Source organism: Salvelinus sp. IW2-2015, linkage group LG8 (genome assembly GCF_002910315.2).
Source record: "Salvelinus sp. IW2-2015 linkage group LG8, ASM291031v2, whole genome shotgun sequence".
In the NCBI taxonomy this organism is placed as follows: Eukaryota; Metazoa; Chordata; class Actinopteri; order Salmoniformes; family Salmonidae; genus Salvelinus; species Salvelinus sp. IW2-2015.
The window spans coordinates 27555183-27574202 of record NC_036848.1 but is presented as its reverse complement, the minus strand read 5'-3'; the positions used below and the strand labels follow the sequence as shown (position 1 = coordinate 27574202).

The following is a 19020-nucleotide window of genomic DNA, read 5'->3' as shown; positions in this document are numbered from 1 at the left end:
CGAGACCCCCCGAATGTCACGGTGTAATTCGCACTCTGGGTACAACATCTGAAAGCCAAAGGCTATCTTATATCTATCGATCAATTTTGTATGAGGTTTACGTGTAGAATGCATGTTTGTAGAACCATTTCTCCCTCTCCTGGCTGTCTCTCTGGCCACTGGTGTGATATATCCCACATCCTCAGTCAGCAGCCCATCCTATCATACAGAGAGTTCTGACACCTCACTATAGAGCCAGAGGAATGAAAAACAGACCTACTCCTAATGACTGGTGACTGGACAGAGATAACGTATAAGTTGTGTCTGGACAGAGATGACATATTGGCCGGTTAGAGCTCACAGATCAGAGTGATGGCCCAGGCCTGAAGTGTTCTTAGAGCAGGTCATGATAAGCAGCTCATCCATCTGGATGTGCAGAACAGAGAGAACATTATCATTCTGTCTGCTCGCCTACACAGAGCACTGAGAACTGACTGTTTCAATGCAATTACAGAGTGATTGAAGGTGGAATACTCCACTCAAAATGGCAAATTGATGTGCTTGCTGACTTTAAGACAAGTGAAGCAAGCACACACATTTTCTTCATTGAAAGGTACATTTTCTAGTCCCTGTGATTTCCAACACATGGCCTTAATAAACCCATGTTTCTATCTTAAAAACCAAAAACATACAGCGAAAATGTTTTGTTGTGGAAAGCTAGCTTGAATAGTAATCCAAAAAAGGAGAGAAACAGACGGACTGGGGCATCAGAGTAGGAACGAAACAGTTTCTCTCCCCCGGGGCTGTTGCAGCTCCATTCCTCCAACCCCAGTGACAGAAAGTTGTATTTATCTCCCCAGCCCATCTGTGCAGCCAGTCTCATGTCCTCCCTGAGAAAGCTCTTTTTGATTATTAACGCCACCATTTGAATACGCTTGCTACATCACCACAGTGTGCCAATGGCAGCAAAGGTCTGTCAAGCATGCCAACTCCATCTTCCTCGCTGCTTACTACGGGTTCATACAGAGTACACCTGCTGGAAGGGGAGGTCTCGTAGTGAAGCATAGGGAGTAAATGTATTCCAATGACAATGCCCTAACTTCAATCTCTCCTACCTCCTTCTGATTTTTCTCCTTTCATTTGGTATAAAATGCATATCAGACTTTTGGATATGATGATCTCCCAGTGATTTTTTGGGGACTTTTCCTGCTGAAAAGTGATATAAATACAATAAAGTARACTCACTAAAGGGTAAAAAAAWAWATCTATATTTTGAGCAAAATAGTGTTTTTTCGACACAACTGATGGTTGGTCTGATGGTCACTTTGTGACGTCATCGGCCTCCTCCCGTGCTTGAGGAACAAAAGAGGAAGCCCCCCCCCACACACACTTGTTTCATGTGATGGGGATACCAGTGGACCACCTATTGAGATGTGACTTTTGTTAAGTAAATCAGGTGTTAAATGAGGTGAAAAGGAGACWGGAGTAGGACTTTAAGTTTCAGGAGAAAATACAATTTATAACACCTTTCTGTGGATGCCAAGGATGCCATGCCATTTCCATACCAAGACATTCTCCTTCAATAAAAAAATTATCAGGCGGCCCTCAGTGGCAGTCTGGAATTTTTTGTGTGGCCTGGGTTCATAACTGTATATGGTGGGAGGAGGTTGAATGAGGAGAGAACAGCGCCATGTTGTGGCGGTGCGTTGACTCGTTGACCTCCCCATGACTCCTCCATTGAGAGGGTGCAAATGAACATGGGTGGGGCTGGCACGGGGAGAGAGGGGGATTGAGCGAGTTGCCATGACAACACCTGCAGTACACCAGTAGCATCGTTTATTTACCACTCAGGGGGCTGGCTAATGGTGACATTTGGATGGGCCCATCACTCACTTTGGGCAGGAGGACAGATTGACAGCTAACGATGCCTGAAGAGGGAGGAGGTTGGCTTGACTGTCTCTCATAGGGTGAATGACAGAAGCAGGATACAGGAGAAGGAGCACTTTGTATGCCATGCCAGGTCACTGTGACAGCTGCTCTACCCGATTCCCACTCTCCTCCTTGAGCTATACATTCACTCCTTTTTGTAGAAAATCAGGTTCTGCTCACGTTCCATTGTCATTCTTTGTATTTTTGCTCTCACTATTTCTCTTGACGTATAAGCAATACATACACACGTAAACACATACATTCACATACACAGATGCACACACCTACATACACACACGTACGAACACGAACACACACCTATATACACACACGTACGCAGGAGGAGTGTTAATAAGACTGACCCATAAGGCAGGCCTTGGACGTGATGGAGCGCAGGAAGTCTCTCATTGCCCTGCCGCTGAACCCGCCGTCTGGGRGTTACAATCTCCCCCTGCCCTCCCTTCATCTCCCCCTCTTTCTCTCTAGCTACCTCTCCCCCTCTCTGTTTCGCTCTCATCCACAAGGAGAGTCATCAGACACACACTGCAGCGCTGCGTCTCCTTCCACTAGTCATCCTAACAATGAAACATGGACACCTCTTACAAGTCGCAGCTCCTGGTCTATTTGACCACAAATCTAGTCAAAGAATTTTGCTCACACAGGTGGACTGGACTGCCTTAGCTGTTCCAGAAATATTTTTGCACATGGACACGTATCCGACCATTGCAAAATAAATGTCTACTTATTTTGCCAGATATGAATATTTAAAGGGAATCCTAGCAATGCCTATTTAGAGATTTGGACACATTGGTTTTAGGCTCGGTGATTTCTTTCAATTGTTTCGATCTGTTTAATAAACAGGCAATCTTTTAATTTAATCAACGAGATAGATTCAAAGTCGAGAGATGACTGAGCATGAGAGCAGTCTAAATTATGAAGCAACAAACAATCCGCTTCTCTTCGAAAGCCGCCTTGGGATTATGGATGGTTCTTTAACTTAATAACAATTTAAAGTGGATTTGTGTATGCCGCTGAGTGTCTGTAATGATAGCTGTTTACGCTGCCCCTCATTTATAATAATTAGGCAGAATGTTAAGGGTTGCCCAGGCACAGTTCTAGGCTATTGGATGGGCCTGAAAAATAACCTTACTGTAGTTGACCGGGAGATGACCACTGCCTCCTAGATGACCCCAAATCCCAGACTCACCCCCTACCACTTTGGGTGGTAAATAGGATGTCTTGCCCTGTCTATAGGGTATTGGTGTCTATAGCCACAAAAGCAGCTTTAAAGTGGTGTGTGACAAAGAAAGGGAGCGATAAAAAGGGGGGGGATAAAGGGTTCACACAAAGAGATAAAGGGATCTCCATCTGATTGTTTTTCCTCCCTTTCCCTTTTCTTTATCCACATTCACATGGTGTGACCTATGGCAATGGGCCAACTGGGGTTGTTATGGACTTAAGGCAGTTGAGGACATGAGAATATGACCCTATATGGAAATAAGATACAAACATATTATTTATACTAAGAAAATACAAACTACATCTTTTTTTCAATCACATTGGCAAATTGTTCAGATGTAAGTGGTATACTTTCAAAACTCTTAGTACAACAGTAAAAACTGCAAACACTTGCAATGCTTTTATGTCTTTTATGTTCAGAACCTTTGKTTGAGCATTCATTGGAGTTCCACTCATCTTTCACCCGTGAGAACATTTAGTTTAGTCACCAATACATCCGATAATAATAAACTCACAGTTTAGTTTTAACTCAAATGTAATCCAATAGCAAAAAATAAATAAAAATATTTTTWAAACGGATCTTTATGAAGTGCTGAATAGAAGGAATATTAAAAGTTAAATCAAATGTTCCATACAGTGTTTAGCTATGTACCAGTATGTAAAATGTGTTCAAGTTTAGTGCAAATCATATAAAAAAAGATACAAAATTGTTCCAATGTAAGGTTTAGAGCAAGATGTCAGTCTTACAGTTTCAGTATCCTCATAACGTACATACAGTGCATTCGGAAAGTATTCAGACCCCTAAAAAACAGAAATACCTTATTTACATAAGTATTCAGACACTTTGCTATGAGACTTGAAATTGAGCTCAGGTGCGTCCTGTTTCCATTGATCATCCTTGAGATGTTTCTACAACTTTATTGGAGTCCACCTGTGGTCAGTTCAATTGGTTGGACATGATTTGTCAAGGCACACACCTGTCTATATAAGGTCCCACAGTTGACAGTTCATGTTAGAGSAAAAACCAAGCTATGAGGTCGAAGGGATTGTCTGTAGAGCTCCAAGACAGGATTGTGTCGAGGCACAGATCTGGGGAAGYGTCCCCAAAAAAWMTCTGCAGCATTGAAGGTCCTCAAAGAACACAYTGGCCTCCATCATTCTTAAATGGAAGAAGTTTGGAACCACCAAGACTCTTCCTAGAGCTGGCTGGCTACCCAGCCAAACTGCAATTGAGGGAGAAGGGCCTTGGTCAGGAAGGTGACAAAGAACCCGATGGGCACTCTGACAGAGCTCCAGAGTTCCTCTGTAGAGATGGGAGAACTTTCCAAAAGGACAACCATCTCTGCAGCACTGCACCAATCAGGCCTTTATGCTAGAGTGGCCAGACAGAAGCAACTCCTCAGTAAAAGGCACATGACAGCCCACTTGGAGTTTGCCAAAAGGCACCTAAAGGACTCTCAGACCATGAGAAACAAGATTCTCTGGTCTGATGAAACCAAGATTGAACTCTTTGGCCTGAATGCCAAGCGTCACGTCTGATGAGACCTGGCACCATCCCTACCGTGAAGCATGGTGGTGGCTGCATCATGCTGTGGGGATGTTTTTCAGCGGCAGGGACTCGCAGACTAGTCAGGAATGACGGAAAGATGAACGGAGCAAAATACAGAGATCCTTGATGAAAACCTGATCCAGAGGGCTCAGGACATCAGAATGGGGTGACGGTTCATCTTCCAACAGGACAATGACCCTAAGCACACAGCCAAGGCAATGCAGGAGTGGCTTCGGGACAAGTCTCTGAATGTGCTTGAGTGGCCCAGCCAGATTCTGGACTAGAACCCGATGGAACATCTCTGGAGAGACCTAAAAATAGCTGTGCAGCGACACTTCCAACCTGACAGAGCTTGTGAGGATCTGCAGAGAAGAATGGGAGAAACTCCCCAAATACAGGTGTGCCAAGCATGTAGTGTCATACCCAAGAAGACTTGGGCTGTAATCGCTGGCAAAGGTGCTTCAACAAAGTACTGAGTAAAGGGTCTGCACACTTATGTCAATGTCATAATTCAGTATTTTAATTTGATTATAAATTAGCAAAAAAAATGTAAACCTGTTTTTGCTTTTGTCATTATGGGGTATTGTGTGTAGATTGATGAGGAGGAAAAAAACATTTTAATTAATTTTAGAATAAGACTAACGTAACAATATGTGGAAAAGGTCAAGTGGTCCGAATACTTTTCGAACGTAGAAATTGTTTCTATGTAGAAGAAATCATCAGATATTATGGGATGTATTGCACAAGATCAACTTTTTTGTTTGTTTTTGCAACTGCTACCGTTTCACCAGCTAAAATTATCAGCGTACAGTGTATCAATGACATCCAGAAGATGAGTGGAATATATTGTTATATTACAACCAAATTATTTCAGCACATTACACTATAATTCCAAATGGTAGCATATATAGTTTCCACTTTGTCCTATTGAAGCACGCTGACTGATGGAGGATAATGATGTAGTTATTACAGCCACATTTTTATATGATTTGGTTCTACCTTCCAACATAATGTCCATTGATACATTTCTGATGTAAAAAATATAGAATGTGACACATTTATCAGCATCATTTCTCTTGACGCCGTTAATCACGTCTCCATTTCTTCAACGCATGGAACCTTTTAAGCGCACATTTTATGTGCAGAACGTAACACAGTAAATGCTTGCGGCTTTAGCTACATTGCCGAAGACCGTGTGCCTCTAGACAAAATAATGTAAAAGTTATGCCCAATATTACCGGAGTTACAGTGGGCCCAATATGTTATTTTATTTCTGCTCCGGATTCGTGAGCCATTTTAAACTACTCGTAGGTCGCTATTTTTTGGTTCGATAACGAACGGTTGCTAGCAACCGGATAACTTGACCACTGACTAGGCTATGTACATATTTGGATGGCGCAGGAAAAACTGAAAAGGAATAGGCTACTCAAAGAGATGTTTCGAAGGTAGGCTGCATATGCAAGCGTGGGGTGTGTATGATTGTGTGTGTGTGTGTGTGAGAGAGAGGATGTGTGTGAGATCGGGAGTAAGTAAGAGAGAGAGGGTGTGGAAGGGAGGAAGGGTAGGCCTACACTCATAGAAAAAAGCGTTCCAAAAGGGTTCTTCAGCTGTCCCCAAAGGAGAACCCTTTTTGGTTCTAGGTAGAACTCTTTTGGGTTCTATGTAGAACTCTCTCTGGAAAGCGTTCTACATGGAACTCAAAAGGGTTCTACAAGGAACTCAAAAGGGTTCTACAAGGAACTCAAAAGGGTTCTACCTGGAACCAAAAAGGGTTCTTCAAAGGGTTCTCCTATGGGGACAGCCGAAGAACCCTTTTAGGTTCTAGATAGCACCTTTTTTTTTCCCTAAAGAGTGTATGTTTAAAGTTCTTCTGAACAGTACAGATGGTTACAATGTTTCATAACAATTCTTCAACGAGTTTAATATGTTCCTTGTATGCATAGAGCCAGTTCTTTTTTCCTTTAGTGACACTCATTTAGAATACCTGAAGCGTTAAGCTGTGTGTGTGTTGTGTGTGTGTGTGTGTGTGTGTGTGTGTGTGTGTGTGTGTGTGTGTGTGTGAGCGAGAGAAAGAGTGTGCCTGTGTGCATGTGTGAATGTTTATAATCAAAGTTATTTCTGTTTTTGATTGCATTTATGAATAAAGGCTTTTAATTCATTTAATCAATTCTAAATGGTTTGTTTTTTTCTCCTCGCTGCAAACTTAAACATAACTCATAGTTATTTACTTAGGGTAAAGTTCATGTTAATTTAAGAGGGAGATATAGCCTACTAGTGTAAATCAGTCTCAGAGTGTGTTGTCTGTCAACCATTAAAGATTCTCAGTATTAATTACTCAGTTATGGCTGAGACAGAAACGCACAAAGGTCAGCCACTAGGTGTCACTAGTGTCCATGTTCTGGAGAGCTGCATGGAAACAGCAGTGTCTGGAGTTGTTCACAAACCAACTTTACAACTGCTGCTGGATTGGTTACTTGATTCTCTCTCCACTATTCTCTCTCTCTCTCTCTCTCTTCTCTCTCTCTCTCTCCTCTCTTCTCTCTCTCTCTCTCTCTCTCTCTCTCTCTCTCTCTCTCTCAAAGAGATGGACGTGTTAGCAAGAGTTTAAAGGAGACTAGGTGGGTTGACATCGTAAATCTCTCCCACTCCATTCCACCATTCCAGATGAGCGCCTCTGGGAATATCGGAATGTGGCTGCTAACCTGTGGAGCCATGTCTTTTGATTCCGGCTACATAAATTACAGTCCTGGAATGCAGGACAACCCGACGGGTTAGTTAATATGTTAGTGAGAACCATGCTTAGGAGTGAATGTAAGTAATACAGATGTTAGGAGAGCAAAGATAGCATTTACTCATTTWAGACATTTTGGGAGCAAAAAAAAGATGGCATTTACTAATTTCAGACATTTTATCAGGAAAATCATAATATGCAGTGCCTAGTGAAAGTCTACACACCCTTTACAGTCTTCACATTTTGCTGACCTTTACAATGAAATCTAAAAATCGAATTTCCCCACAAAAAAATGATATATTATTTATTTACACTGCATGAATATTAACACAAGGTAAGGTTAAAATCACTATTCAGCACAGCACTATTTGGCTTTAGCAATGAAGCTCTCCATAATTTCCTTTTAGCTTCAGGAGGTCCGTCTCGTCCTCCTGAAGGGCTTGCCTGTAGACTCGAGCCACTATTGGTCGTCCATGAATTTCTCCACAATGGACAGACAGGTGGTTGACAGTCGTGGTGAGCACACTGACTAGGTTGTTCGCCAGAGTCCGCCACTCCTCTTTGGTTTCTTGCAGAACAATCTCATACTGCTGTTTTGCAGCTTTCAGCTTCTCCACGGCGTGGTCATATCCCAAGGTCACCTTCTTCTCCAGCGGCTTGTGGTGGTTCTCCGCATCCTCAATCTCAGCAGCCAACTTCTGATTTTCACTGGCCATCTCCTGCATGTGGTGTTCAAGCTGCTCGTCCACCCTGCGAATACACTCTTCTTCCACATCATTTATCATTTTCCTAAGTGGATTTTGAATCTGTGTTCTGTATTGGACCATAGTCGATGGTTTGTATTCTGTTGTGGTCCTGATAACATTTACAGGCCAGCTTGTGGTACACAGCTACCTTCACTTCAGCTGTCTCCTAGGCCAGAGAGATCTCCTCTTTCCACATGTGCTGCTCAGCCTGCTCCAGGTTTTTGGTCAGGCTGGTCTGCTACAGCCCACACTTCTCCCAGTTGATCCTCTCGATATTTGCTGGGGTGAACTTCTGGGTGGACAGGACGCATTGGACCCTCAATTGCTCCTATTTCAGGATCATCACCTGCAGACCCGATGCTTCCACCTCCTCAGACAGTCCTGAGGAGGTTGGCTTTGAATGATGTCAGTTCACTGCGAAAGCTCTGAAGCTTCTGCAGGTCCACGTACATTTCACTTTCTCCACTCGTTAAGACTTTAAATCTGTCCGTTTGACTTTCTTTCTCCAGCCGCTCAACCTTATCACACAGGATCCTGTACCTCTCCATGGACACCAGAAGAGCTTCGTCCACATTGTACAGTTTCTTTAAATAAGCAAGGCATTATTTGTCCTCCTCTGCAAATGTGTTTGCTCCTTGCATAAACCTGTGGTCGGTTTCAGCAGTGTAGTCCAGAAAGAGCTTATTGAAGTCAACACCATCCTTGATCTCCATGCTGCCATCATAAAAACCATAGATTAGTTGATCCTGTTGTTTGCTCATTCAGCAAAATATCTTACACGTATCAGTGAGCCAGGTCAGAGCCCCTAACACCTGTGGCCAGGTATGTGGAGCTCCCACAGAGAACATGGCACTTTTAGAGAGTGCAAATGGATATCCCTAGTCTTTGAGGATCCCCTGGACCTCATCCTCCACTTTGGAGGTGGGCATCTGGAAGGTGAGGAACTCAAACATCTTCAGGAACTCCTTGGAGGAGGGACCCTGGAGAGACTTGACCAACACTGAACCAGGAAACTCCTTGTGACAGAAACGTATACAACTGTCTGATGAACAAAGGCCTTGTCATGTAAGGGCCGGGTATCCTTCATCTTCTCTGCATCTCCAAAGGCTTCAAAAGAGCGGTAACGAGCCATGTCAGCACCACTGGTCTGACTTCTAAAAAAAACTGTCAGGGAGTCATTGATGGACAGCAATATTCAAACCTTATACCTGATTTTCTAGCAGATTTAAGTCAGAACTGAGACTGGACCATTCAGGAACACCCAACACCCATTGGGAAGCCATWCTGGTGTGTCTTTTGGCATTGAAATTAGTGTAATTGTCCCGCTGAAAAATAAAACTCTATCCCAGGGTTAGGTATTCAGAATACTGAGGCAGGGTTTTCTCTAACTTTTTATCTGGACTGCTTCGTTCATATTTATTTTGATCCTGACAAACTCCCCAGTCTCTGCCTGGTGAAAAGCATGACATGATGCTGCTACCACGATAAGAATGAAGCCTGTGTTAAAATCCACTCCATAATCAATTTTGTTTGCAAAGAAATTATATTTTTGGCCTAAATACCTAATAACTACAGGCTTGGGTCAAATCCAATACAACACAACAGTGTGAATCCCTCTGTATTTTCAAGTATTGTGATGGCAGAATTATTTTACGGGTATGTTTGTCACCGGCAGGGACARGGGAGTTTGTCAGGATCAAAATAAACATAAATAGAGTAAACACTAATAAAATGTCAGAGGAAAACAATTACACAATTGTATATGCCAAAGACACACCAAAAGGTGTTAAATGTCTCAATCCTGACTTAAATWTGCTTAAAAATCAGAGACAAGGTTTGAATATTGCTGTCCATCAATGACTCCCAACCAAATTTACTGAGCTCGAGCAATTTTGGCAAAAACAATGGATAAATGTTGCCCTAAGAGTTGTTGGTAGAATCCTATTCGAAATGATTCACAGCTGTAATGGCAAAATGTGAAGAAAGGGTGTATCGACATTCACTAGAGACTGTATATGTGCAATACATAGTCCTAACCTGTCAGTTCTGAAAATAAGAACTCGAAAAAGTTATCATTTCCGTATGCATACGTAGGATATATCCAGTAGTATGTCCAAAAAATATAGAAATGGTAGAGAGTAAAATGGTATGATATTAGTATGATAATGTTTATCAGAAGAATCTATAACAGCTAAAAACATGCCATGCTCTAAAATGTTATACACACACACACACACACACACACACACACACACACACACACACACACACACACACACACACACACACACACACACACACACACACAATTCCCCCCTTATATACAAACACAGTAAAAAACCTATCCGATAAAAAAAAAACACAAATACTGTAAAAAGGCTCCTCTTTACAGTAATATCTCGCTAGATCAATAATGATTGATGGGGGCTCTTTGTATAATCGTCATGTTCTACTCAGTTCACAGCCATACGACACCGTGCCTGTGGCCAGCCCTTAGCCTGGTCTACACTCAGGCAATCAATCAAATCACAGAGTTTCTGTATTCCAACGTGCCTAGAATTTTTTGGTTGATATTTCTGCCAATGTGCATGATTTTTTTGTTGTAGCTGATTGCCCACCGCTGCCTACGTAGCTGCTGTGCTGAGTGCCGCTAACCCCCCCTCCTGCCGCCAACCCCCCTCCTTGATCGCCTTTGTCTGGTCACTGGTGTAGCCTACAAACTTCATGTTGTACACAAAATTGTTCAAACTATTGGATTCCATGCCTCGGTAAGCATAAGCGCAATTTCATGTTCTTTTTTCAGGATGGGAGGAGGCTACAAGCAGCTATTTACATATTTGACATAAAATACATTATCAAAATGTTCGTACAAACATTGTTGTCAGTATTGCAAACATAAGCAGAACACAAACACGCAGTCTAGCGATTTCATGTTTTTCTTAGCTGCATGTAACTCAGCAGCTAAGAAAAACATGAAATCGTTAAGACTGCCTGTTTGTGTCATGCTTATGTTTGCAATACTGACAACAAAGTTCGTACGAACATTTTGATAATGTATTTTCTGTAAAATATTTACTTGCCACGATATCAGCATTTATACAATGGGTAGTTCTAATCCTGAATGCTGATTGGATAAACCACATTCCAGCCGGTGTCTATTCCACAAGTTACCACTGGCTAAATCTATGACGTTAAAATGCCTATTTACTCTGTTCCATCTGACTGTGCAATCCACTGTCTCATCAGCCCAGGCAAGGAAGTTATAAACTTGATCTCCACTATAAAAAGCATCTAGACATTATCTCACATTTCTTTTAGATTAACATTTAGTTTTCAACTGCAGAGATTTGTTGTCACGACTTCCGCCGAAGTCGGTCCCTCTCCTCTCCCACAAATGTTCTAAAGGATTGAGGTCAGGGCTTTGTGAAGGCCACTCCAACACCTTGACTTTGTTGTCCTTAAGCCATTTTGCCACAACTTTGGAAGTATGCTTGGGGTTCTTGTCCATTTGGAAGACCCATTTGTGACCAAGCTTTAACTTCCTGACTGATGTCTTGAGATGTTGCTTCAATATATCCACATCATTTTCCTTTTCATAATGCCATCTATTTTGTGAAGTGCACCAGTCCCTCCTGCAGCAAAACACCCCCGCAACATGATGCTGCCACCCCCGTGCTTCACGGTTGGGATGGTGTTCTTRGGCTTGCATGCCTCCCCCTTTTTCCTCCAAACATAACGATGGTCATTTTGACCAAACAGTTCTATTTTTGTTTCATCAGACCAGAGGACATTTCTCCAAAAATTACAATCTTTGTCCCCAAGTGCAGTTGCAAACCGTAGTCTGGCTTTTTTATGGCGGTTTTGGACCAGTGGCTTCTTCCTTGCTGAGCGGCCTTTCAGGTTATGTCAATATAGGACTCGTTTTACTGTGGACATAGATACTTTTGTACCTGTTTCCTCCAGCATCTTCGCAAGGTCCTTTGCTGTTGTTCTGGGATTGATTTGCAATTTTCGCACCAAAGTACGTTCATCTCTAGGAGACAGAACGAGTCTCCTTCCTGAGCGGTATGACGGCTGCGTGGTCCCATGGTGTTTATACTTGCGTACTATTGTTTGTTCAGATGAACGTGGTACCTTCAGGTGTTTGTAAATTGCTCCCAAAGATGAACCAGACTTGTGGAGGTCTACAATTTTTGGATTTTCCCATGATGTCAAGCAAAGAGGCACTGACTTTGAAGGTAGGCCTTGAAATACATCCAGAGGTACACCTCCAATTGATGTCAATTAGCCTATCAGAAGCTTCTAAAGCCATGAAATAATTTCTGGAATTTTCCAATCTGTTTAAAGGCACTGTCAACTTAGTGTATGTAAACTTCTGACCCACTGGAATTGTGATACAGTGAATTATAAGTGAAATAATCTGTCTGTAAACAATTGTAGGAAAAATGACTTGATCATGCACAAAGTAGATGTCCTAACTGACTTGCCAAAACTATAGTTTGTTAACAAGAAATTTGTGGAGTGGTTGAAAAACTAGTTTTAATGACTCCTACCTAAGAATATGTACACTTCCAATATCAACTGTATACAAAGAAATGTCAATTGAAAAAAGGTAGAACAAAATGAAAAGGTTGGAATGCTGAATGCCAAGCATCACATCTGGAGGAAACCTGGCACCATCCCTACGGTGAAGCATGGTGGTGGCAGCATCATGCTGTGGGGATGTTTTTCAGCAGCAGGGACTGGGAGACTAGTCAGGATCGAGGGAAAGATGAACGGTAAAAATACAGAGAGATCTTTGATGAAAACCTGCTCCYGAGCGCTCAAGACCTCAGATTGGGGCGAAGACAATTTTATATATWTTTTTTTATTTAACCTTTATTTAACTAGGCAATGACTCTAAGCACACAGCCAAGACAACATAGGAGTGGCTTCGGGACAACTCTCTGAATGTCCTTGAGTGGCCCAGCCAGAGCCCGGACTTGAACCCGATCAAACATCTCTGGAAAGACCTAAGAATATTTGTGCAGTGACACTCCCCATCCAACCTGACAGAGTTTGAGAGGATCTGCAGAGAAGAATGGGAGAAACTCCCCAAATACAGATGTGCCAAGCTTGTAGAGTCAAACCCAAGAAGACTGGAGGCTGTAATCACTGCCAAAGGTGCTTCAACAAAGTACTGAGTAAAGGGTCTGAATACTTATGTAAATGTTATATTTCAGTTTCTTTTTTAAAACAATTGAATCCATTTTAAAATAAGGCTGTAACGTAACAACATGTGGAAATATTCAAGGGGTCTTTATACTTTCCGAATGCACTGTATGGTATAACTATGGCACAGGGTGATGCAAAACACACTTTTTTACCGGTCTGAATACACTCTCAACTGCCTAGAACATTCAGCTGGAGCCTTCATTATATATATGTTTTTGGAATGTTCGTTCTAATCACCGCAGGGTTTTGATTSAGCTGTTCAGAAATATGAGGCAGAGACATAGGCTACATCTTCATGGTTCAGAAGAGGGTGAGTAAAGAGCGAAACGTGAAGGGCGGGGGAGGGTGAGCAGCAGCTAAGTTAGAAAAACGAATGTGTGCATAAAATAACACATGCGCAGAATGTGATCCGGATCTTACGCTTTAAGAAAGAGGTTTCCGGAGGGGCGGGCGGGGCGTGGGGGAAAACTCAGTGTATGTAGCCTCGGCCTTAAAAATAACAGTTTGTTAGCACCATTGATTTAGCACTTAGAGCGTGTCCTTATTACTTTGTAATTATGGGCAGTGTTGACATAGAGCCCATACACCCAGCCTACCCCAACACCCCAAGCCTCTGTTCAGGAGAATTTATGGGCCTTAGTTTTATTATGGCCATTTTATGTCTGTGTTCCCCAGTTAGAGTTAGGCTTAAGTTGCAGCCAAGGGCCTGTATTTCATTCGTAGAGGTCAGGATTCCCAGGAAACCCCTGTTAAACTAAATCGACTGCTCTACTGACGCACCAGAGAGGGAACAGGGATTGCCCTCCCCTAAGGCTCGTTAAAACAAACATAGCCACGTAGGGTCCTAATCATGTGATTCATGTAATTCATGAGGAAAATACGGTACAAGGTTATGAGTGTGAGTAGGACACGGGTGGACTAGTGTCACACTAAACCAAAGGCTTCCATTCAGAAACAGACAGGAAGGAATCACCTCGAAATGAATTACATGATTTACATGAGAACCCTCACTTTCAATCCATTACAGGACCGTTAGAATGCTCTGTTGTAGTCTATCGGCTTGACAAAACGAGTCATCTGCATCATTATAGCCGTGTACCAGATGGTACAGCTACAGCCACTAACAGTTGGTCTGTTAAAGTGAAAGCTAGGTAAGCCAACACCTACACTGAAAGGTAATACTGTAGAAATCCTAAAACACTTGAAGGCTGGTAACGTCATCTTGATCCACCTCCAACAGATTCAGAGCAGGTGGCATTATTATGCTTCTACGAAAAATGGAGTGGGTTGTTTTGACATTCCCTTATAAACTAGTACACATAGACACATGCTCTTAAATCAAGGCCAGCTACTGTGTTCAACTAAAAATGACTCTTAACTCTTCCTATAAAATACCACTTGTACATAGTGTAAAAACAGGATATATGATGACACACAAATCCAAGCCTTCCAAAATAGCTTCAATCTGCGAATTAGGTCCTGAAAAGGTTAGTGGGCGGCGGTGCCCAAATTACAACACATTGATTTCCACTAGAGTGGCTGTAACAAGTAGATAGACTGCATGTTACTACACAATTGCCATAAAACACAGGGAAATAGATTGAGGGGGGGGAAAAACGGAGATGCAGGATGCTTCACCTGCAATTTGTGTTGAACACATCGGAGTTTCGCATGGCTGCTCTCTCAATTAACCCCCATGATACAGATACAGAGTCAGTAATGAACCACAATCCCATTACTGAACATCTGATGGGCATTCCCCCCCCACTGGCCTTGGAATAGACAATGGATGGGTTGGAGTTAGACTTAAATAAGTGTTACAAAGAGGGATTGAGGCGTTATTTGGAAAATATCAGAATAGAATAGAACATACTGCATGTGGCATGTTGATGAAGTGTATGAAGGAACTTTGACTGGCGTTGTTGATGCTGACCTTACTGACGATATAGATGAGGTCACCTCTCTGGAAGGCCAGCTCATCAGGCTCGTCTGCCTCGCAGTCCCACAAGCCCTGGTAGTAGTTGGCATAGTCCATGGACCAGACTAAGGAAAAACACACAATGCTGTTACCTAAAATATGTCAGTAATACCCCTATCTTTAACTCTATAAAAGTCACACCTACACACCTCCTCTCTAGAACAGCAGCTTGCTGATATCTAATTTCCTTCATACCCTCATCTCTCTTGTATTAACATAAACAGCTGACAAAGGCTGACAAAGAGGACTTTGTGGAAGATGAAAAGTTGATACAGATTGTTGAAAGAGTATCCAACATTTATACAGTAATTTTTTGACTTTCCTATTTTGCTGGTCAATGCGTGCTCTTTGGGGTTCAGACCTGGTTTTGTGCTCTTCTCACTGATCTCCTCAATGGGTTCTGGAAAGTCATCGTCTGGAAAATGGGATCAAAACAAAAGAGGTGAGAAATTCCAAGACCTTTCCTGAAAAAGATAATGCACTTTCTGTATTGTGGAGATGTGGGTACCACCTGTCTTCCCACCACCTCCCTTGGCCCTGGCGCCCTCACGCAAAACTAGAATAGTCACAGTAAGCAAAATTACGTAAAAAATATGTATTTTCCAGAAGTTAAGTTCTGAATGAAAGGTGAAAAGATATTTTCCATATGTTTAAAATAAATATTTTCCAGGACTTTGAAAAGGTARCTTTTCCAGACGTTGAAAAATAAGTGTTTCCAGACGTTGAAATCAGGTTCATTTTTGGTTCTGAATGAAAGTGGAAAATACTTATTTTCCGGATGTTGAAAATAAGTATTTTCCTGACYTAAAAAAATGGTATTTTCCGGATGTTAAAATCAGGCAAATTTTGGGTTCTGAATGAAAATTGAAAATAAGTAATTTATAGACGTCTATGTTTAGGCCAAATCAAGGCTGGTCCAGACCAGACAGAATCTGAGCCAAACATAGACGTCTATCATTGGTTCAGATTTGGTCCGGACCGGACKAGAAACCAATGTTCTTGGATGTGGAAATCAAGGCCAGTCCGGACTGCACCAAAAAAAGACGTCCAAAAGATGTCCAAAAGACGGTTCGTGCTTACAGAGGTGTAGCCTACAGCGTTGCCTGAAATTTTATTTTATGAATGCCCATCTATGTGGTAAGCCCACCATTTGTAAAACAGGCCATTGCAGTGGCTTTATTAGTCCTGATCCTGTGACTAATCAATTTGGCTATTTAAGCACTGAATATCAACTACCCAACTTTATCAGGAGTTTTCGTGAGCCTATTTGCAATTTGTTTACACAGCGGGAAATGCAGAAGTGTTTTCTTTTTCGCTATGATCAACATGTKAAAAATTGAAGGATACAAACTTGAAATCACTGATCAATGACAACAGGGTGAAACTCCTGGACAACAGTTGTGATTGTCCATTCCATATTGTCCATTTTACTTCGACCTGTCCTGTTTTTAGGATATGTTGTTTGTTAACATGACAGTYCATTTATTACTTGCTTGAGCGCCATTTAGGTTTGGCAATTTGATCGGAGAAACCTGCATGATGTAAAAAGTGTCCGTCTCATTACATTGTCATACATTTTATCTCCAGCCTGTAGGCTTCAGAAAAGGCCACATACTCTTTCTACCATATCCTATATCTGCTACATGATTTATGTTAGCTCATTTTTTTTTGACAGAACGTTGGTGGATTGCCACAGCGATGCGTCTCTCCAATAACACCCTGGAGAGGTGCGCTGGAAATGGACAATAGAAATATTTTGCACCCCTGCCTTTGACAACACGGGCAAAGCTTATCACAGGGTGTCATCAGCGCTCACCTAAAAAGCCCATATGCCACTGGTTGGAAGAAATCGTCATTGTTTTTGGGCAGAATTATGTGATGTTTTATGTTGTTGTTGGAGGTGCGTCTTGGTCAGTTTAGCTCAGAAAATGCTGGCGCCATAGGAGGCTGCCTAATCCTGCCTATTGAGCCCGCCGGCCTTGCCTACACGCAGCCAATAGGGCACTTACTCTACCTTACGTTTTAACAGTGCTAATCAATTGCCCAGACAAGCAGGGATGTGCACTTTACCACATTTCAATGAACAATAGAGTTTTAAACTTTTAACATATGCTACTGTTAATTTTGAATCACATAAACCAAATATCTAAAGGGGACATTTCTCAACCTCCTTAGCCTTATAGAGCTAGATGTGACATGGATTACGGGCGTGGCACCTCGTGGTCTGAGGGGTGACAGTGATATCCCTGCTCTCTGTCTCCCACATCCATCGTCACGCTGTCAGTCTGACAGTAAAGCCACCAGCCAGCAACCCTATACACCCTCCAGACCAACCTGCCCTCTGCTTCCAGTAACAGCAGGGAAAAGACACACACACGAAGATGCACATGTGCACACACACGTGCACACACACGCGCACACACACGCGCACACACACACACAAATACACCCAGACCACTGACCAATACACCTACTGCACCAACTTAACAGCCATGGTTACCCATTAAAAAGTTAACTTGTTACAATAATTATAATAATATGAAAATATCTTTCTTTAAAAGAAATATGTGAAAAGAACAAGGCTTGTAATCAATGTACTACGTCCAGTGCCTTTTAAGAACATCTGAGAGCGATCAAAGAAGGAAAGAGAGATTGATAAGTGATAGGGTGAGAAAGTGAAAGAAACAGACATTCGATACACCATCTGTGGTCAGGGTCTGTACCCATCCCAGATGGCTTTTTATGGTGAAAAGGCAGTTGGCAAGACACATATCTCTCCAACCAATGATTTCGGCAAAGGGGAAACAGAATCTTGATGTATCTTAAATGGAGTGATGGATAATGACACTGAGAAGTCGCCCCCTTTGGTCGTTCTCAGGATCCCTTCAGCCACCCACCTGCCTGTGGGACAGTCCTGTATCTCCTCTGTAACAGCAGCCAGACCTCTGACACTCTTATTAAGAATAAATGATTTATAAGAATGTAATTAGTCTTTGAGTTACAGTGATAGTGATGCATCTCTGAGGGGTAATGAGAATGTGTGTGTTCTCATACCTGGGAGCACCTCGTAGATATCATCCTCCTCTTCTTCCTCCTCCCCCTCTTGCCCCCCCTGCTTGGGCCTCCATTCCTCCTGGCTACTGAGAGAGGCTTTGGCCTGCTGGGGCAGGACGGAGGCGGGGGTGGGACGAGGGGGAGGGCTGGCCGCCCCGGTCACCCCCTCAATGTCATCATAGGTCTCCTCCTCCTCTTCCTCTTCCTCATCGTCATCAAAGGGGATGAAGCTGGAACTCAAATCTGCATGGGACACAGACATGGCATAAAATAATGAGCAGTCTCTCTCTCTCAATTCAATTCAATTCAAGGGGGCTTTATTGAAACATGTGTTAACATTGCCAAAGCAAGTGAGGTAGATTATTAATCAAAAGTGAAATAAACAATACAAATTAAAACAGTAAACATTACACATACAGAAGTTTCAAAAACAATAAAGACATTACAAATGTTAATATATATATATACAGTGTTTGTAACATGTACAAATGGTTAAGCACACAAGTTAAAATAAATAAGCATAAATATGGGTTGTATTTCAATGGTGTTTGTCTCTCACTGGTTGCCCTTTTCTGTGGCAACAGGTCACAAATCTTGCTGC

General features: G+C 42.3%; 1 protein-coding gene and 1 pseudogene across 1 annotated transcript in view; both read right to left on the bottom strand.

The window, feature by feature from the left end:
- skap1 (src kinase associated phosphoprotein 1) overlaps positions 1-19020 on the bottom strand; it is a 52550-nt gene that overhangs the window by 5060 nt on the left and 28470 nt on the right. The window contains exons 9-11 of the mRNA XM_023992889.2: positions 18420-18662; positions 15727-15780; positions 15321-15430 (exon numbers count right to left, since the gene is read on the bottom strand). Coding sequence (XP_023848657.1) covers positions 15321-15430; positions 15727-15780; positions 18420-18662 — 407 coding nt within the window. The remainder of the gene's footprint in view (positions 1-15320; positions 15431-15726; positions 15781-18419; positions 18663-19020) is intronic.
- Positions 7792-9305, bottom strand: LOC139028089 (kinetochore protein NDC80 homolog pseudogene; annotated as a pseudogene).